Consider the following 22,008-nt stretch of genomic DNA (forward strand, 5'->3'; position numbering starts at 1 on the left):
CTGGTGTCTTCTCAAGCTAAGTGTATTCCCTTGTCTGTTTACCTATTGGTCTTTAGTTGCAGTGGGAGCTGACCAGTGCTCACCTTGTCCTGTCCCTACATAGGGCCTATCACTAGGGGCAGTCAGGGATTAGGTTTCCTTCTCGGTGATAGATGCGGAATCTACTTCAGAACGTTAGGGGAGTTAGGGTACTGTCCGATCTGCCTAGGGGTCTCCACTCTCCCTTTCCCTAGTGCTTGGGCTTCCTTCCCCTGTTCCCGTCGTTGTGCACTTGGTCCTTCCCTCACCTCGTGTGACAGTTCCAGACTGTCGTCGCAAAGGTGATTGCCATGGGAGGGTGGATTACAAAGATCAAGGGTGGCTTATGGTACCAGACAAACTGTTAGTAAAGGTGCAGGAGCCGAGTAACAAATGGAGGAGGACGAGAAGGAAGAGGTGATGAGCACAAAACAGTTAGGAGATGAAGAGGAAAATAATCTCTTCTCTGTTGTCTGTGGTTGGCGGGAGGTGACAGAGGAAGCAAGCTTCAGTGTTCAGTGGCCATAACACATGATTGATCGAAACGCGTAGGTCAACTAGCTAATATACTTGCACATTTGATGTATATTTTGCGGAGCAGAGTTTTATATGACTAATAAAAGCTAAGTTTTATATTTTTTCTACTAAACAAGCCTTTACGCTGGATCATTTTCACTTTTTCTCTAATCTTGAGAGTGGTTTCGTCCCAAAACAGCAGTGAGGCACAAAATGTGCATCGCAGTTAAAGACTTCCAATCTCGGGAACGTTGAGTTGTCAACACAAAAACATTAGCAGCCTTGCAGCGCTGGGGTCCTGGGTTCCAACCTCACCAAGGGCAACATCTGCAAGGAGTTTGTATGTTCTCCCCATGTTTGTGAGGGTTTCCTCCGGGCACTCATTTTTCTTCCCACACTCCAAAGACATACTGATAGGAAATTTAGATTGTGAGCCCCAATGGGGACAGTGTCAATAATGTCTGTAAATGTCTGTAAAGCGCTGAGTAAAATAAATTAAAACAAACATTTTTTTTCTAGGAGTCGTTTCACTCATTTTTTAGACCAGCCTGTGTATCAGCAGAACAGAGTACAAGTTTGAGCTCAATATCAATACCATCATGGGGGGTTTGGACCCTTTTGAATTTTGGTCTAGAAAAATGGAAGAGTGGCCTTAGCTCGCCTAGGAGTTTTGTCATGGCCGGCAGCCAGTGTTCTCTCAGAACTTGTCTTCAGCGCTGCTGGTGGTTTCCTGACGGATAAGCCCATCCAGTTGTCCCCTGAAAGTGTAGACCACCTAACTTTCATCAAGATGAACAAGTCATGGATCTCCAATGACTTTTGCACCCCAGTCGCAGACTGAGCAGACTAGGCAATGGTATAGTTTTTAGTGTGCTGCATTGATCTTGCATTATTACAGTCTGTGACACCTTTATTGCGGTTACTAACATTTTTTTTAAATGAGGAGACTCCAAGTTGGGTCTTCATCTGGTGGGCTGCCTGTAGTGGAAGGGGTGTCAGTGCCCCATTATACTATTTCTACAATGGAGAAATTAGTAACGTCTGTAAAGCGTTGTGGAATTAATGGCGCTATATAAGGGAGTAAAATAAATAAAAATTGATGCCACTTTAGTGGTATCTGCCCATAATTCTTGGAAATGTTTAGACTCCAAGTTGGGTCTCCTTCATGTTTGTTGCCTGAATTTGACAGATCTCTCAGAGCACCAGGCCTACACCTGTCACTCATCCACCTGTTGCTGATCAAAATTTAAGCTGGAAATGCTGCTCAAAGCACCGTTCAATGTTGAAATGTGGAGTGCTTTCAGGACCATGCTATTAGCACAAAGAATTTAGATTGTGAAATGTGGACTCCTGGCTGGAGCACAATACTAACACAAAATAATTAAATGCTGAAATGTGGTATGGTTTCTGTAGCACGGTAGTACTAGAAAAAAATAGATTTTCTAATGTGGAGCCCTGGATAGAGCAGAATCTCAGCGAAAAACAATTACAAGCTCAGATATGGCCTTATATATGTAGCACGGTAGTAGCAGAAAAAAATTTGATTTTAGAATGTCAACCCCTGGATGGAACAGAATATCAGCACAAATGAATTAAAAGCTCAAATGTGGCATGGTGTCTGTAGCACGGTAGTAACAGAAAAAAAAATAGATTTTACAATGTGAACCCCTGGATGGAGCAGAAAATCAGCAGCAAAGAATAAAAAGCTCAAATGTGGCATGGTGTCTGTAGCACAGTAGTAACATAAAAAAACTAGTACTGTAGAGCCCTGGATAGAGACGAATCTCAGCGCCAAACAATTACAAGTTCAGATGTGGCCTGCTTTATGTAGCATGGTAGTAACAGAAAAAATTAGAGCTTCAAAGGTGAACTCTCTCAGATAGCACAATATCCTTGCAACAAAGTTCTATACTGAAATGTGGCCTGGTGGCTCTGTCTGGACCACATTAATAGCAAAAACGATTCCTCTGCAGGAAGGTTAATTTCACAGCCACACAAGATCCTATCTATCTAAACTATCTGACTTACAAGCAGCTGCCTATCTATATAATTATACTATATGTGTTGATCCTGCTGTCAGGTTACTTTTAATGGAAACCTGTCGTGTAATTCATGGTGCCTGAACAACAGACAGCATAAATCAGTGACCAGCTCCATCATTACAGATACATATGTTTTATTGTGAAAAATTTCACAATTAACATAATTTGAACAGGAATAGGGAAACTGAGCATACTAATCCCCAAAGACTTTTTACATGACTCTGCTGGACTGACAGGTCTCTTTTTATCAAGACATTAGCTCATCAAACAGTTGTCACCAGATTTCTTGTGTAAAACAGTTTGAAACATTGTAGATTTTTTGTGCTTTTGGCATTTTTATGCCTGTTTTTGCCAGCTCTACCAACTTTTTAAAAGGAGGGTTAAGTTTCAAGGAAAGGGGAAGTAGGCAAGCACGGCTAAGAGATTCAATGTAATTTATGCCACAATGTGGCGTAAGTACAACAGAAATGTAAGCCCAGTGTCTGATGGTAGTGCATTTCTTCTGGTGGCACATGAAAGCTGAAAAATACACCAAATTCATCAAGAGGCATACGCTGTTTTACACTCTCAATTGTCTACATGTGCATGATGTTTCAATATGAATAGGGGAAATTTGCATGTAAGGGCTCATGCAGAAGTCTGGACAAATTAGTCTGAGCACATACTCCTAATGCACAGATGGGCCACGGATCTTCTGAGCAGAAAATTACAGCTTCATGTATTTCTATGAGGTGCTTACACTTGTATCGGGAGACCCGCGGCCAGTCTATGCATTGTGGTTCGAGATCGGACTAATATCTATGGAAATCTGTATGAGTCCTAAAGCAGCAGTAGCTCTGTGGAATCAATTCCACCACCTGTGAGCCCAAGGCACCACAGTCTGACATGAAAGACATCCTTTCAACTTCAGTGTCCCATCCATGTTCCATCTGTTTGTCACTAATCCATTATTAAGTGTCAATGGATAAATACAATTTCAGGCATTCTACAGTACATCCTTCAGCTTTTAAAAACAAATGAAAAAAAAAAAATCAATGCACATGGATGCTAAACGAAGGCAAAAAGATGACACAAAGGAAAAATGGTCTGTTTTACATGAATGTAAGAGTAGATAGAGATGTGTGAACGTAAACTAAGGCTATGTGCCCACGATGCAGAAATGCTCCAGATTTTTTCCTGAGCGTTTCTGCATCTCCATGGCAGAAAAAATGCATGTGGATTGTACATGCGGATTGTACATGTGGATTGTACATGCGGATTGTACATGCGGATTGTACATGCGGATTTTACATGCTGTAATGCAACGACTTGCTGGCATTACGGTAATGGTCCAGGATGTGTTTTACCTGACCATGTACCTTCTCCCTCAGGTGACTGGTCACATGACTGTGACATAGCACAGGTCCTGCGCGCACAGAATGTCTGTCTGATCACATGACTGTGACATCAGCAAGGTCCTGTCAGTGTGTGTATGTGTGTGCACGGGATGCATATATAAACCCTGCTTGATGGGAGACAGGTGTGTTCTGTGAGAGAGGCGTAAGGCCTGTTCCCGTGTGTGTGGGACACCGACCGTGTGAGGCCTAGTGAGGCCGAGTGAAGCCTGGTGCCTGAAAGGCAGAGCCTGGATCCTGTGTGGATGCTAGTGGCCTTGGAAGGCAGAGGTTTTGATGAAGAGTCCTGAAAGGCAGAGCTTGGATCCTGTGTGGATGTCAGTGGCCTTTGAGGGAACGACGGCTAGAGACCCCCACCTGGGAAGCCGCAAAGCCACAGTGGTGGTGGATTATTGATGAAGAGTCCTGAAAGGCAGAGCCTGGATCCTGTGTGGATGTCAGTGGCCTTTGAGGGAACGACGGCTGGAGACCCCTACCTGGGAAGCCGCAAAGCCACAGTGGTGGCAAGCCTAATGGACTGCAGCAGCTAGACTCGGCAAAGGTAATACCCTGTGTTATATGGACATTAATATGGACATTGCTATGTTATTACCTTGCTGAAGGCTGTACCTGGAGCAAGTGGGACGGTCTGCCACTTGGCTCGTGAACATTATATATATATGTGTGTCAGCGTGCCACTGAATTGGACCCGGTGAACTGTGGTTTATGAAGTGCAATAAACTGCAGCATTGTGAAGTACCGGAAGGACATTACTGGTGTGCTTTGATTTAACCGGTGCAGCGAGTATCCCTCATTATGATGACTAGTGCTGCCTTACAATGCGTTTTTCCTGCCAGGGACAAGCGGAAGTGAAGCGTTCTTCACTTGCATTTCCGCATGCGGGTTGACAAGCACTTTCCAAGCGATTTTAGCATCACTTGGAAAGTGCTTGACAACTTGATCACACTGTATAAATCCATGCAACCGGCATGGATTTATATAGTGTGACCGAAAGAATGGTAAAAAATAAATATTATACTTACCTTCTGATGGCCCCCGGTGTCTTTATCCGATGCGTTCTGGCTTGCCAGCAGCTCGCTGTAGAATAAAGGACCTGCCGACGTCAGCGGTCGCGTGACCCGTCACATGACTAAATGACGTCATGGCAGGTCCTTTTCAGACCATCGCGAGCTGCCGGCAAGCCAGGACGCATTGCTAAGGACACCGGGGGCCATCAGAAGGTAAGTATAATGTATATTTTTTATTTTATTCTTTTTTTCCACAGTCTCCTCTTCTCAAAACCCGGGAACCATCCGCACATTGAAACGTATGGAATCCGCATCTGCAGATGCAGGGATACGGATTCCATGCGGTCCAATGCAAGTCAATGGCGGTGAAAACGCAGCGCTTCCGCAAAATAATTGGTAGTGCTGCGGATTTTTCAGCAATGATATTCCGCAGCGGAAATTTCCACAGTATGTGCACAGCACATGCGGATTATCATTGGGGAACATGGCAGACCTTCTACCAAGCGTTTTTTTAAGCGTTTCTGCAGTGGAATTGCCGCTGCGGGAACGCTTAAAAAACGTATAGTGGGTACACAGCTTAAGGGTCATGCCCTATTTCTGTCATACATGATTCTAGGCTAATACTTTTTTTCTCACAGCTTTGAGATTACGCAGGGGATTTGAATTACCAGAAAGTGTAGAAAAATTACAATTATGTTATTGGAGGGATGACAAGCCAAGGATGATTATAAGTATATAAAATGTTATATACTTATTATACTTGCACCAATTTTAATGAAAAAAGTGTTAGTGATGCACATTGCATCGCTGACAGCGCAGTGGGAGCAGTGTAGATAGTAGCTAGGACATGACAGGTTCCCTTTAAAAAAAGGACAAAGAAATACTCCCATTAAAGTAACTTTGTGTGGCAATGATAATTAACCTCCAGCTAGAAATTGCCCTCTTTGTTGACTATGCTCTGAACAGAAAAGTTTTCAATAGAATGCTATAAAACTAATTGCATGCATATATGTAAATATACAGCATTGTGACACTCACCTCATCAGTCCCCTCTGAAGCCATAATTACACCTGCAATAAAACAAAATGGAAAGCAGCAATTTAAACTACATTTATGATTTTTAAAATAATATATATTTTTTGTTCTACATACATATACAGTACAGACCAAAAGTTTGGACACACCTTCTCATTTAAAGATTTTTCTGTATTTTCATGACTATGAAAATCGTACATTCACACTGAAGGCATCAAAACTATGAATTAACACATGTGGAATTATATACTTAACAAAAAAGTGTGAAAAAACTGAAAATATGTCTTATATTCTAGATTCTTCGAAGTAGCCACCTTTTGCTTTGATGACTGCTTTGCACACTCTTGGCATTCTCTTGATGAGCTTCAAGAGGTAGTCACAGGAAATGGTTTTCACTTCACAGGTGTGCCCTGTCAGGTTTAATAAGTGGGATTTCTTGCCTTATAAAAGGGGTTTGGACCATCAGTTATGTTGTGTAGAAGTCTGGTGGATACACAGCTGATAGTCCTACTGAATAGACTGTTAGAATTTGTATTATGGCAAGAAAAAAGGAGCTAAGTAAAGAAAAATGAGTGGCCATCATTACTTTAAGAAATGAAGGTCAGTCAGTCCGAAAAATTGGGCAAACTTTGAAAGTGTCCCCAAGTGCAATTGCAAAAACCATCAAGCGCTGCAAAGAAACTGGCTCACATGAGGACCGCCCCAGGAAAGGAAGACCAAGAGTCACCTCTGCTTCTGAGGATAAGTTTATCCAAGTCACCAGCCTCAGAAATCGCAGGTTAACAGCAGCTCAGATTAGAGACCAGGTCAATGCCACACAGAGTTCTAGCAGCAGACACATCTCTACAACAACTGTTAAGAGGAGACTTTGTGCAGCAGGCCTTCATGGTAAAATAACTGCTAGGAAATCACTGCTTAGGACAGGCAACAAGCAGAAGAGACTTTTTTGGGCTAAAGAACACAAGGAATGGACATTAGACCAGTGTGCTTTGGTCTGATGAGTTCAAATTTGAGATCTTTGGTTCCAACCACTGTGTCTTTGTGCGACGCTGAAAAGGTGAACGGATAGACTCTACATTCCTGGTTCCCACCGTGAAGCATGGAGGAGGAGGTGTGATGGTGTGGGGGTGCTTTGCTGGTGACACTGTTGGGGATTTATTCAAAATTGAAGGCATACTGAACCAGCATGGCTACCACAGTAACTTGCAGCGGCATGCTATTCCATCCGGTTTGCGTTTAGCTGGACCATCATTTATTTTTCAACAGTACAATGACCCCAAACACACTTCCAGGCTGTGTAAGGGCTAGTGGACCAAGAAGGAGAGTGATGGGGTGCTACGTCAGATGACCTGGCCTCCACAGTCACCAGACCTGAACCCAATCGAGATGGTTTGGGGTGAGCTGGACCACAGAGTGAAGACAAAAGGGCCAACAAGTGCTAAGCATCTCTGGGAACTCCTTCAAGATTGTTGGAAGACCATTTCCGGGGACTACCTCTTGAAGCTCATCAAAAGAATGCCAAGAGTGTGCAAAGCAGTCATCAAAGCAAAAGGTGGCTACTTTGAAGAACCTAGAATATAAGACATATTTTCAGTTGTTTCACACTTTTCTGTTAAGTATATAATTCCACATGTGTTAACTCATAGTTTTGATGCCTTCAGTGTGAATGTACAATTTTCATAGCCATGAAAATACAGAAAAATCTTTAAATGAGAAGGTGTGTCCAAACTTTTGGTCTGTACTGTACTTCAAAAATGACCAGCCATAGAGTACTATAACACAATAAATATTACTTATATGTTAAAGGAGACTTTAAAGGAAATCTGTCACCAGGTTTTACCACTAACCTGAAAGCAGCATAATGTAGAGATAGAGACCTTAAATCCTGTGATGTGTCACTTACTGGGGTGCTTGCTGTAGTTTTGAAAAAAATCACTGTATTATCAGTAGAGATAAACAAACTTGTTCGGAAAACGTTCGCCAATCTCAAAGTCAGCACGAACATTGCACATTCGGATTAGTCCTCGGATTCCCGTGCATTTTCCTCAAAATTGACAAAATTTGGCCAAAGTTCGGTATATGATCAAGTTTCCACTAACGCTTTTGTTAGGACTTTGGCTAGGATAGTGGTGCTGTATGATGAGCAGTGGGGACATGTTTGCTGAGAGGAGGGGGTTGGGGAGAGGTCAGAGGAGTAGCGGACTATTATTTATTTATTTAATTTTTCTTAACTTAATGTGTGGAGATTCCGGCAGCCAGTCAGGGCGCAGAAACCATCCATAACATCCAGACACAAGGGCTTGTGTCCCTCTCCATATAAAAAGTGGACATGTTGTTTTAGCGCCATTTTGTCAGTGCAACAGTGCAGAGAGGCTGCTCCTGCAGCTGCTGCAAGTAGTTAGATAGGTAGTGTATTGTCAGCTTGTTCAGCCTGTGTCAAATTGACCTTCCAACATCTAAATTGTTTGTGCTAATAGTGTGGTCCAGCCAGGAGTCCACATTTCAGAATATAAATCCTTTCTGCTAATAGTGTCATCCAGACACCAGGCCACTAGGGATGAGCGGGCATGCTCGCAACTACTCGGTACTCGCCCGAGCATCTCACTGTTCGACATGCTCGGCAAGTAATTCTTGGATGCTCGGGCGGGAGCTCGAGTCCCCGCCCCACATGTTTGGTGCTGTTTAGACAGCGAATAAACATGCAGGGATTGCCTGCCAGTTACTGAAATGCCACACCCATGTTGGTTGTGGCATTACAGTGATTGGCTGTCTGCATAGCTTCATCAGGTCTATATACGGTGGGTACGGAAAGTATTCAGACCCCTTTAAATTTTTCACTCTTTGATTCATTGCAGCCATTTGGTAAATTCTAAAACGTTCATTTTTTCTCATTAACCACTTCGTGCCAGAGCCTGTTTTTGCCTTCGTGACCGGGCCAATTTTTTCAATTCTGACCACTGTCACTTTATGAAGTAATTACTCTGGAACGCTTCAACGGATTCCGCTGATTCTGAGAATGTTTTTTCATGACATATTGTACTTCATGAGAGTGGTAAAATTTCTTCGATATCACTTGCGTTTATTTGTGAAAAAATCGGAAATTTGGCGAAATTTTGCAATTTTCAAACTTTGAATTTTCATGCCCTTAAATCAGAGAGATATGTCACACAGAATAGTTAATAAATTACATTTCCCACATGTCTACTTTACATCAGAACAATTTTTGAACCCAAATTTTTTTTGTTAGGAAGCTATAAGGGTTAAAAGTTGACCAGCGATTTCTCATTTTTCCAACAAAATTTACCAAAAAATTTTTTTAGGGACCACATCTTATTTGAAGTGACTTTGAGGGGCCTTTATGACAGAAAATACCCAAAAGTGACACTATTCTAAAAAATGCACCCCTCAAGTTGCTCAAAACCACATTCAAGAAGTTTATTAACCCAAAAGGTGTTTCACGGGATTTTTTGGAATGTGGAAGAAAATAATGAACATTTAACTTTTTTTCACAAAAATGTTACTTTAGACCCAATTTTTTTATTTTCACAAGGGTAACAGGAAAAAATGGAATAAACAATTTGTAGTGAAATTTCTCATGAGCACGCTGATACCCCATATGTGAAGGAAAACCACTGTTTGGGCGCACTGCAGGGTTCGGAAGGGAAGGAGCGCCATTAGACTTTTTGAATGTAAAATTTGTTTGAATAATTAGCAGACGCCATGTTGCATTTGGGGAGCCCCTGATGTGCCTAAACAGTGGAAACCCCCTACAAGTGACACCATTTTGGAAACTAGACCCCTTAGGGAACTTATATAGATGTGTGGTGAGCACCTTGCACCCCCAGGTGCTTCACAGAAGTTTATAATATTGAGCCGTAAAAATAAAATTTTCACATTTTTTCCACAAAAAATGTTTTTCATTCCCAATTTTACATTATCATAAGGATAACAGGAGAAATTGCACCATGAAATTTGTTGTGCAATTTTTCCTGAGTACGCCGATACCCCATATGTGGGGGAAAACCACTGCTTTGGTGTACGGCAGGGTTCGGAAGAGAAAGGAGTGCTATGTTGGCTGGGATAGGTTGCAGACACCATGTCACGTTTGAAGAGTCGCTGACATGCCAAAACAGCAGAAACCCCCACAAGTGACCCCATTTTGTAAACTACACCTCTCAAGGAATTCATCTAGTGAAGTAGTGAGTATTTTTTAATTTTTAAATTTATACCATTGGCAATCACTATAGATCGTGGCATATAGAAGATAGCAAAGGGTTAACATCATTGGGACCTGATCCAATCAGGTCCCGATGATGTCCCCTGTCAGTGCTATCGCTCTGCACCAGAATCGCAGCGCTTGCAGGACCCTGGGGGTCCTGAGGGCTGCGGGATCACCCACCGTTTTTAAACATCGGCGCTGCACAGAGCCCAGGCAGCGCCGACGTTTATCTACAGTGGGCGGTCCTGAACCGGTTAAAGTACACTCTGCACCCCATCTTGACTGAAAAAAACAGAAATGTAGACATTTTTGCACATTTATTAAAAAAGAAAAACTGAAATATCACATGGTCATAAGTATTCAGACCCTTTGCTCAGTATTGAGTAGAAGCACCCTTTTGAGCTACTACAGCCATGAGTCTTCTTGGGAATGATGCAACAAGTTTTTCACACCTGGATTTGGGGATCCTCTGCCATTCTTCCTTGCAGATCATCTCCAGTTCCGTCAGGTTGAATGGCGAAGGTTGGTGGACAACCATTTTCAGGTCTCTCCAGAGATGCTCAATTGGGTTTAGGTCAGGGCTCTGGCTGGGCCAGTCAAGAGTGGTCACAGAGTTGTTCTGAAGCCACTCCTTTGTTATTTTAGCTGTGTGCTAAGGGTAATTGTCTTGTTGGAAGGTGAACCTTCGGCCAAGTCTGAGGTCCAGAGCACTCTGGAAGAGGTTTTCATCCAGGATATCTCTGTACTTGGCCGCATTCAGGTTTCCTTTCTTGCAACCAGTCATCCTGTCCCTGCAGCTGAAAAACACCCCCATAGCATGATGCTGCCACCACCATGTTTCACTGTTGTGATTGCATTGGACAGGTGATGAGTAGTGCCTGGTTTTCGCCACACATACCACTTAGAATTATCACCAAAAAGTTCTATCTTCGACTCATCAGACCAGAAAAAGTTATTTCTCATAGTCTGGGAGTCCTTCATGTGTTTTTGAGCAAACTCTATGCAGGCTTTCATATGTCTTTCACTGAGGAGATGCTTCCGTCGGGCCACTCTGCCATAAAAGCCCGACTAGTGGAGGGCTGCAGTGATCTCCCTACTGCATCTCTGGAGCTCAGCCACAGTGATCTTGGAATTCTTCTTTATGTGGCACCCCTGAGGGTTCGGTCGCCACAGGGGTACTGCATCTCTTTAATGAGGTGTGGTATCTCTCCTTCGAGGTAAGGATGGTGTAGCTGTCAGGACCCCACCTCTGCATCCAACACTACACCTCTCCCACCTGAAGGAGGGCTAATATGCACCAGGGTGCTGCCCCAGCCAGGATAAGAGGAGATGGGGGAACCAAAGTTAGAGGGAACCATGTAGTGGGTGAGGGTGGAGGACGCACTTTTAGGTTACACTTAATAATTCATATTTAATAAACAGCCATCTTGGGCTTATGGTCCTTTGATCTTCATCACTGAACGTGGCTTTCTGTGTGAACCTGCAGTTGATGGGGAAACGGTCCTCGTTCTCTGGCCTTGAGTCGAGGAGCGGGCTTGAGTTAACAGCTGTCTCTACCCGGTCAAGGTCCCTACCCAAGAAGGCCTGGAAGGGAGCGAAGGAGACAAGCTCCGCAGGCAAAAGGATCCCAGGGGGATGCAGACGGAGCGGTATACGCCACCTGTCCCCATTATTCTGGCCTAGTCAGAGGGAGTCCTGCTGCAAAAGGGGTACCGGCCCCGGAGAAGCCCGGAGGCTCAGTGGATCCCACCTAGTGGGAAAAGTCTAGGAACATTCTGGTGCGGGGTCCTGACCAAAGCACCTGAAGTACTCGGAGGGTGTCGGACCCCCCCGGTCCTGGTGACAGCAGCGCGCCGTGAGGAGCAGGGAGAAGCCTTGTAGCTGTGCATTCTACCGTGAATAAAGCTTGGAAGACTACCCCTATGGCCTCCGGTTTCTTATTGCAACGTGGCACCGCACGACACCGCACCACATCTCTCACTACAATTCCCATCCTCCCGTCTCCTCTGCCATGAGGCCCTGCTCCGCCTGTGGGGAGTAGTACCATCTGCTGCTGCCACTACATCCTGCATCAGAGGACTGAACGCAGCGCCGGTGGAGGATCACCAGAAACCACAGGTGGCGTAGTCAATATAACCACTCGAATCGCTGTCACTGTCCCTCCTAGCCCTTAACTTTCTAGTGTGACAACCCTGGGTACGGACCGGGCCTAGGCTGCGACTACATCCACCTTGCACAGTGGCCCGGCTCCGAGTACACCCCAACTCTCAGGGTGGGCTAGTGAGCGGGGAAGGAGAGGCGTCCCCTGGTCCAACCGACTCGGATGCATTACTACCATCCATCTCTCTCTCCTCCACCCGGGCGTCACACAACTTGACGTAGTCGGCAGGATTGCGTGCCCGCAGCAACGGAGGAAGATTGCCCATTTCTACCGGGTACTGCGCACCTTTTTACCTTAGACTGTCGTTTTCCACTTAAAATGGCACCTGCCCAAGAAGAACGGACGCCATAATGTGCAGAAAAGACAGCATCCTAGCACCTCCTATCATGGGCCTGGCTCCCCCCTGGCGCCAAAAGAGCAGACCGCCCCTTCCATTAGAGACTGTCCGCGGGGTAGTGTCAATCAAAACGGATGGGATGTCTGGAGGTGTGCCTGTCGGCCTGCCGCCCTGGAGCCGCCCCGGAAAGAGGAGGGAACGAAGGAAACCACAAGGTGCGGCCATAACAGTCCGAGACTCACCATACTCAGGAGTGGTCATGGACTCTGCTGTGGGAAGTCCACCCGGGCCTTCCGAAGTCGGCCCAAGTCCTACTCCTGTCAGAGAGCAGGGAGGCATGTTCCTGACCCCAGCAGAAGCAGAGTTCCTTCGGAAGGAAACCCCGGATCTTGCCCGAAGGGTTGCTGAGACCCAGCATGCGGCGTTCGCCACGTGGCGGCAAGAGATGCTGCAAAGGATCCGGGCCCGCCAAGGAGCAGCAACCCAGAAGGAAGAAGAATCGGAGGTCGCGTGCAGCCCAGGATCGGGTAAGAGAGATACCCTCGTCCCGGCTGCTGAGCCCACCGTGCCCCTCCTGGACCTGATGACGGAGTACCTGCTACCCGGCATGGTCACTTGGGAGCAGGTCTTTGCCCCGGAGCTAGAAGCCTCCGCCATCGCCGGAGGCCTGCATTGCCTCCCGCCTCCCATCTCGGAGGAACTTGTGTCTGCTGGGGAGTCCATCGACCCCAACCCGGACTGGTCCGCACTCACCGAGGACCTGCAGCAACCCCTGCTGTCTCCGCAACTTGCACCTCCAGTTCCCTGGCCGGCGGCGGAGGAGCTGGCCTGGGACAACCGGGGGGGACCTGATGGGCTTCCCCCAGGAGACCCGGCTGAAGCGCGGAGGAGGAGCGAGCTGTGCAGGCAGCAAATCCTCCAACTTGACAGGGAGCGACGGCAGAGGGAGATTCACTGCGAGCACCTGGAGGTGCGCGCCAAGGCCTCAAAGTCCAAGGCCCGCCAGGAGGAGGCAGCCTGTCCAAGCCCCCGGTAGGAAGGGCAAATTGTCCGCTTCCACCAGGAGGCGGGATGGGGCTTCATTAGGAGTCCCCAGTTCCAGCAGGACATCTTCGTCAGCCGTCGGGACGTCGAGCCACAACTAAGGAAGGGACAACCGGGCCGGAACCTCTTCCCGGGAGACCTGGTGTCGTACACCGGCCACCACAGGGTGCGGGGGTGGTACGCCCTGGATGTGCACAAAGTGTCCAGGAGTGACGCCCTCGCACTCGGCAGTGGAGGTTCAGCCAGCCTCCGTCGGGAGGAATGAGCCTTTTCCCCGGTGGGGATACATGGAGTAAGCGGCCCCGGCAGCTGTAGCCTTTTGCAGTTTATTTGTTATTGTTTTATGTTAACCCCATGTTTTCCTCCCAGTTTAGAGAGACATTTTTCCCTGCGGACTGGCAGCAGACAGACTCTTCTTTTGTATATAGTTTATGCATCTATTTAGGTGCTCCCTATTGGTTTTATATAAAACCGCCTTACTACTTCTACCTCAGACCTCAGAAGAAAAACCTGTCTGGAGTGGCTCTCCTGGAGGTCCAACTCGGGATCTTCATGCCTTGCAGCCACCCCAGGGCCTACATTGAGGGTTTGGGACAGGTCTCTCATGCTTCTGAACTGACTTTTCCTTACTGCACTTTAATTGGTCTGTCTATATGCATAATGTCTCTGTGATGTTTTACACTTTTATACTATTTAAAGTTTGTAACGTTCAAGAAAAAGTGCCTCCCATAATGGGAAGATTGTTATAATGTTATAAAAAAAATTAAAAAAGGTCTGTACTATGTTTTGCTCTCTTTGCAGCCAGCGGATGTGCTGTGTTTCACCAGGGGGAACGTGGCGCCCCTGAGGGATCGGTTGCCACAGGGGTACTGCATCTCTTTAATGAGGTGTGGTATCTCTCCTTCGAGGTAAGGATGGTGTAGCTGTCAGGACCCCACCTCTGCATCCAGCACTACACCTCTCCCACCTGAAGGGGGGCTAATATGCACCAGGGTGCTGCCCCAGCCGGGATAAGAGGAGATGGGGGAACCAAAGTTAGGGAGAACCATGTAGTGGGTGAGGGTGGAGGATGCACTTTTAGGTCACACTTAATAATTCATATTTAATAAACAGCCATCTTGGGCTTATGGTCTTTTGATTGTGATCTTCATCACTGAACGTGGCTTTCTGTGTGAACCTGCAGTTGATGGGGACACGGTCCTCGTCCTCTGGCCTTGAGTCGAGGAGCGGGCTTGAGTTAACAGCTGTCTCTACCCGGTCAAGGTCCCTACCCAAGAAGGCCTGGAGGGGAGCCGAGGAGACAAGCTCCGCAGGCAAAAGGATCCCAGGGGGATGCAGACGGAGCGGTATACGCCACCTGTCCCCACTATTCTGGCCTAGTCAGAGGGAGTCCTGCTGCAAAAGGGGTACCGGCCCCCCATATCTGACTCTGTCACTTCACGTCTTCGTCGGAGAAGCCCGGAGGCTCAGTGGATCCCACCGGGTAATGGACGGAGCGGAGTTGCCACCGGTACCCTTGTTCTGTGCATAGTCCAGAGGGAGACCCGGCCTTAGTACACGTACCACACACGGACAGGAGAGGACCTAGTGGGAAAAGTCTAGGAACACTCTGGTGGGGGGTCCTGACCAAAGCACCTGAATTACTCGGAGGCTGTCGGACCCCCCCGGTCCTGGTGACCGCAGCGCGCCATGAGGAGCAGGGAGAAGCCTTGCAGCTGTGCATTCTACCGTGAGTAAAGCTTGGAAGACTACCCCTATGGCCTCCGGTTTCTTATTGCAACGCGGCACCGCATGACACCGCACCATATCTCCCACTACAATTCCCATCCTCCCGTCTCCTCTGCCCTGAGGCCCTGCTCCGCCTGTGGGGAGTAGTACCATCTGCTGCTGCCACTACATCCCGCCTCAGAGGACTGAATGCAGCGCTGGTGGAGGATCATCAGAAACCACAGGTGGCATAGTCAATATAACCACTCGAATCGCTGTCACTGTCCCTCCTAGCCCTTAACTTTTTTGTGAGACAACCCTGGGCACGGACCGGGCCTAGGCCGCGACTACATACACCATGCACAGTGGCTCGGATCCGAGTACCCCCCAATTCTCAGGGTGGGCTAGTGAGCGGGGAAGGAGAGGTGTCCCCTGGTCCAACCGACTCGGACGCATTACTACCATCCATCTCTCTCTCCTCCACCCGGGCGTCACATTTACCTCTCTCACCAAGGTTCTTCTCCCATGATTGCTCTGTTTGGCTGGATGGCCAGGTCTAGGAAGACTTTTAGTTGTCCCAAACGTCTTCCATTTAATGATTATGGAGGCCACTGTGCTCTTAGGAACGTTGAGTAATGCAGAAATACTTTTAGAACCTTGGCCAGATCTGTGCTTTGCCACAATTCTGTCTCTGAGCTCCTTGTGCAGTTCCTTTGAGCTCATGATTCTCATTTGGTCTGACATGCACTCTGAGCTGTGAGGTCTTATATAGACAGGTGTGTGCCTTTCCAAATCAAGTCCTATCAGTTTAGTTAACTACAGCTGGACTCTAATGAAGGAGTAAAACCATCTCAAGGAGGATCACAAGGAAATGGACAGCATGTGACTAGTGATGGGTGAGTATATTTGTTACTATTCGCTATTCGCATGAATAGTACAGTATTCGCATAGGCGGATAATAATAAGGGCAATCTGGGCTATCGCCCGGGGCCCGGCCCTTCAGGGGTCCCATGGCCAGATTGCCCTCATTATAATATGTGCGCTGGTGCCAACGTGGCACACACCTGAAGGCAGAGGCGTGGGGTCCCCCGGACCGCTCCCCCAGCAGCTGCGCACGGCCCCTGCTTATTCTTCGGCCGGGCCAGCACTGCACCTGTTAACTTCCCTGTGTGCTTGTGCTGGCTCGGCCGTGTCACAGCTAGGAGACACGGCCCTGTGCGCGGCCGTGTCGGCTAGTGTGACGTCACGCAGTGTGTGCCATACACTGCTGCACCGGAGAGGAGCTGGACAACTGCAGCCGAGCCGGGGGATGGTGAGTGACGTGTGTGTGTCACAGTGTGTGTGTGCAGATATCATTGTGTGATGTCTGTTTATATGTATTTTTGTGTTTCAAATGTGTTTATGCGTGTATGTATGTATATGTCTGTATATGTTTGTGTGTGTGTGTGCGTGTATGACTGCGTGTGGCCTCCCACTATATCTGGGGGGCGCCGTGCGGCCTCCTCCTGCTGTATCTGGGGGGCGCCATGCGGCCTCCTCCCACTGCATCTGGCGGGCGCCATGTGGCCTCCTCCGACTGTATCTGGGGGGCACCATGCGACCTCCTCACACTGTATCTGGGGGGCGCTGTGCGGCCTCCTCCCGCTGTATGTGGGAGGTGCCGTGCGGCCTCCTCCCACTGTGTATAGATGGCCACGTGCGGCCTCCCGCTGTGTATAGATGGCTACATGCGGCCTCCTGCTTGTATAGATGGCGCCGTGTGGCCTCCCGCTGTGTATAGATGGCTGCGTGCAGTCTCATGCTGTGTATAGATGGCTACGTGCGGCCTCATGCTGTGTATAGATGGCACCGTGCGGCCTCCCGCTGTGAATAGATGGCTACGTGCAGCCTCCTGCTGTGAATAGATGGCTACGTGCGACCTCCCGCTGTGAACAGATGGCTACGTGCGGCCTCATGCTGTGTATAGATGGCTATGTGCGGCCTCCTCCCATTGTATCTGGGGATGCCGTGCGGCCTCCTCCCGCTGTATCTGGGGGGCGCCATGTGGCCTCCTCCCACTGTGTCTGGGGGGCGCCATGTGGTCTCCTCCCGCTGTGTCTGGGGGGCGCCGTGTGGATTCCTCTCGCTGTGTATAGATTGCTACGTGCGGCCTCCCGCTGTGTATAGATGGTTACGTGTGGCCTACCGCTGTGTATAGATGGCTATTTGCGGCCTCCCCCTTGTATGGATGGCTATGTGCAGACTCCTGCTGTGTAAAGATGGCTACGTGCGGCCTCATGCTGTGTATAGATGGCTACGTGTGTCCTCATGCTGTGTATAGATGGCACCGTGTGGCCTCCCGCTGTATATAGATGGCACCGTGCGGCCTCCCGCTGTGAATAGATGGCTACGTGCGGCCTCCCGCTGTGAATAAATGGCTACGTGCAGCCTCCCGCTGTGAATAGATGGCTATGTGCGGCCTCCTGCTGTTAATAGATGGCTACGTGCTGCCTCCTGCTGTGTATAGATGGTTACCTGTGGCCTCCTGCTGTGTATAGATGGCGCCGTGCAGCCTCCATCTGTGTATAGATGGCTACGTGTGGCCTCATGCTGTGTATAGATGGTTACGTGCGACCTCATGCTGTGTATAGATGGCACCGTGCGGCCTCCCGCTGTATATAGATGGCACCGTGCGGCCTCCCGCTGTGAACAGATGGCTACGTGCGGCCTCCCGCTGTGAATAAAAGGCTACATGCGGCCTCCTGCTGTTAATAGATGGTGACGTGCTGCCTCCTGATGTGTATAGGTGGCACCGTGCGGCCTCCTGCTGTGTATAGATGGCTACGTGCAGGCTCCCGCTGTGAATAGATGGCTAAGCACTGCATCCTGATGTGCATAGATGGCTACGTGTGGCCTCCTGCTGTGTATAGATGGCTACGTGCGGCCTCCTGCTGTGTATAGATGACTATGTGCGGCCTTCTGCTGTGTATAGATGGCTACGTGCGGCCTCCTGCTGTGTATAGATGGCACCATGCGGCCTCCTGCTGTGCATAGATGGCTATGTGCGGTCTCCTCCTGCTGTGTATAGATGGCTACGTGTGGCCTCCTGCTGTGTATAGATGGCTACGTGCGGCCTCCTGCTGTGTATAGATGACTATGTGCGGCCTTCTGCTGTGTATAGATGGCTATGTGCGGCCTCCTGCTGTGTATAGATGGCTACGTGCAGCCTCCTGCTGTGCATAGATGGCGCCATGCGGTCTCCTGCTGTGTATAGATGGCTACGTGCAGTCTCCTGCTGTGTATAGATGGCTACGTGCGGCCTCCTGCTGTGTATAGATGGCTACGTGCAGTCTCCTGCTGTGTATAGATGACTACGTGCGGCCTCCTGCTGTGTATAGATGGCTAAGTGTGGCCTCCTGCTGTGTATAGGAGGATTATGTGGCAGCTCATATTTTATGTAGGGTCTCATACTGTATATAGGGGATGTCACCATACTTAATTGTGCTCAATATTAAGTCATACAATTAATGTAAAAAAATGATTATAATATATTGTGCTAAATTAATTTCACGTGAACTATCACGTGATACATCAGGTGTGTGTGTGTGTGGGGGGAGGGGGTGCAAGCGCCTTCTAAACTGCCCAGGGCCCTTGCTACTCTTAATCCACCCCTGGGTATTCAGGTTAATCTTTATTTGGCGACTATTTGTGTACTCGCTTCGCTATATTCGGATGTCCCGTCCAGCTGTTTTTTCGCCTCCTTTGCAGCCACTAAACATGCTGGCCTTCTTAACCAATCACAGTAATGCCGCAGACATCTTGATTGTGGCATTACTGTGATTGGCTGGCCGCCCAGCATCATAGAGTCTATTTAAGCCCTGCCGTTGCCATTTTGTGCACATTGCGTCTGGAGCCTGCGTTCTTTAAGCATAGGGAGAGATCGCTGAGCCTCTAGGGAGAGTGTTTAAGCCTCTTGATCAAACAAAAGTCCTTGTAAGGGCTACCTGCAGTGGGTATTAGTTCTGTGTTTAAAGGAGCCGCTCACTAGCTCCATAATACCACGAAAAAATAGCTCTTTTCAGAGCTGAAGACTCACAAAAAAGTTAGAATACAGGGGAGAGCTTGTGGATTAGCTAGGGAGAGGATAAAGTATTCTTCCAGTGTCCATCTTAAAACAGCTCTTGTCAGAGGCAAAGCAATATTTTTCCTGCACACACAGAATTAGCATTGTGTGGAGCCTTTTTTTAGCACTGGTCTATTTTCCCTGCTGTTTTAGGGGTCAGAGCCTGCCTTCTTTCCATATTAGTATACATAAAAAATCTTTGATTGCCCTGCACAAAGCAGTAGTTCAAACATTTCCTACTGCCTGCTACAAAGCATGGCATTCCCCCATGATGAAGTGGTCACTTATACAAGCGAAACGTGCGTAGGGGACGTGGGAAATCCCTTCACCAGGCTGACAGTTCCACTGCCATCCATCTGTAACCTTTGGGTATGTCCATGAGTCCAATTTTTAAGGATATGTTTTCCATTGAACTTATTGATAGTTACTGGGATACATTTGTATTAGATATTATACCTTTCTCACTCTGGCTTAGGGTAAGGCTGCGTGCCCACGATGCGTTTTTCATGCGTTTCCGCTGCGGAATTTCCGCAGCGGAAACGCATCAAAAACGCTTGGTAATCCGCACCCGATGGTCTCCAATGGCATTCCGCAAAGTCAATGCACATGCTGGGGATTTTTCCGCAGCGTTTCTGCAGCGCTCATAAATCCGCAGCATGTTCATTAATTTTGCGGAAGCGCAGCGGAATTGCCGCCATTGACTTGCATTGAGACGCATATAATCTGTGTCTGTACATTTGTACACGTGAAGACTCATCCAGACCTGGGTACCATTGTACCTGTAAAAAAAAGAATAAAATAATAAAGTTTATATTCACCTGTCTGGCGGCTTCTCTCTGCTTGCCGGCAGCGCTTATCTTCCAGGACCTGAGATGACGTCGCGGTCATGTGACCGCAGCCTGTCTCGCGAGAGCCCGGCAACCAGGAAGAAGCCAGGACGAGCGCGACAGCACACGCGGCGGCATCGGAGGTAAGTATAGCTTTATTTTTTTATTTTTACGGTCACACTATATAAATCCATGCCGTTTGAATGGATTTATACAGTGTGACCTAGTTGTCAAGCACTTTCCAAGTTACATAGTTACATAGTTACATAGCTTATAAGGCCGAAAAAAGACAAGCGTCCATCCAGTTCAGCCTATTTCTTGTGCACTGCAGCTATTCCGCAGCGTTGATCCAGGGGAAGGCAAAAAAAACCCATGCGGTATAGGCCAATTTACATAATTGAGGAAAAATTCACTTCCCGACTCCAATCTGGCAGTCAGATTAAATCCCTGGATTAATTAACTATCACTAAGCATAAGATGTTATTTTATTGTTCTCAAGAAAGGCGTCCAGGCATCTCTTGAACTCATTAAGTGAGTTGGACATCACCACTTCCTCTCCCAGAGAGTTCCAGAGTCTCACGGCTCTGACCGTAAAGAATCCCCTTCTATGCTGGTGCAGGAACCTCCTTTCCTCCAGACGCATAGTGTGCCCCCTCGTCTTTGTCACCATCCTTGGTATAAACAGGTCATGGGAGAGATCTCTGTACTGCCCCCTGATGTATTTATACATGTTTATGAGGTCTCCCCTAAGCCTTCTCTTTTCCAACGTAAATAGGCCTAATTTTGACAACCTCTCTGGGTATTCTAGTCCCTCCATTCCCTTTATTACCTTTGTCGCCCTCCTTTGTACCCTCTCTAGCTCCAATATGTCTTTCCTGAGCACCGGAGCCCAGAACTGTGCACAATATTCTAAGTGCGGCCTTACCAGAGCTTTATACAGAGGAAGAACAATGTTCTCATCATATGCCCCTATTCCTCTTCTGATGCATGCCATGACTCTATTTGCCTTCGCAACTGCTGCCTGACATTGGGCACCCCAATTTAATTTACTGTTAACCAAGACGCCCAGGTCCTTCTCCATGTCAGATTTCCCCAATGGTTTCCCATTTAATATGTATGGGTGACTGCTGTTTTTCTTTCCCATGTGCATGACCTTACATTTATTGGCATTGAACCCCATTTGCCATTTCTTGGCCCAACTCCCCAATTTATCTAAATCCTCATGTAGCTGTGCCCTATCCTCATCTGTATGAACTACTTTACAAAGTTTAGTATCATCTGCAAATATTGCTATTTTACTATGCAACCCTTCCACTAGATCATTAATAAATATATTAAATAATATAGGGCCCAAGACAGACCCTTGAGGCACCCCGCTAGTAACCCTGACACACCCTGAGCTTACTCCATTGATAACCACCCTCTGCTTTCTATCACTCAGCCAGCTATTTACCCACTTGCACACATTATCCCCCAGACCAAGCATTCTCATTTAATATACCAACCTTTTGTGTGGCACGGTATCAAACGCTTTGGAGAAGTCAAGGTATACAACATCCACTGACTCTGCCCGGTCCAGCTGTGAGCTCACCTCCTCGT

At 47.6% G+C, this 22,008-nt stretch overlaps 1 protein-coding gene across 3 annotated transcripts in view; it reads right to left on the reverse strand.

Annotated features, from left to right (window-relative positions):
- Nucleotides 1-22,008, reverse strand: part of IPCEF1 (interaction protein for cytohesin exchange factors 1) — a 686,360-nt gene that overhangs the window by 550,316 nt on the left and 114,036 nt on the right. For 2 of the 3 annotated variants that reach the window (XM_073672835.1, XM_073672837.1), the window contains exon 2: nt 6,016-6,047. The exons of the other annotated variant lie outside the window; for it this stretch is intronic. In XM_073672835.1, coding sequence (XP_073528936.1) covers nt 6,016-6,039 — 24 coding nt within the window. In that variant the 5' untranslated portion in view covers nt 6,040-6,047. The remainder of the gene's footprint in view (nt 1-6,015; nt 6,048-22,008) is intronic. 3 annotated transcript variants of the gene reach the window in all.

The sequence above is a fragment of the Phyllobates terribilis genome, unplaced genomic scaffold, assembly GCF_046119375.1.
Source record: "Phyllobates terribilis strain yellow unplaced genomic scaffold, ASM4611937v1 Scaffold_3__8_contigs__length_932513732, whole genome shotgun sequence".
NCBI classification, from domain to species: domain Eukaryota; kingdom Metazoa; phylum Chordata; class Amphibia; order Anura; family Dendrobatidae; genus Phyllobates; species Phyllobates terribilis.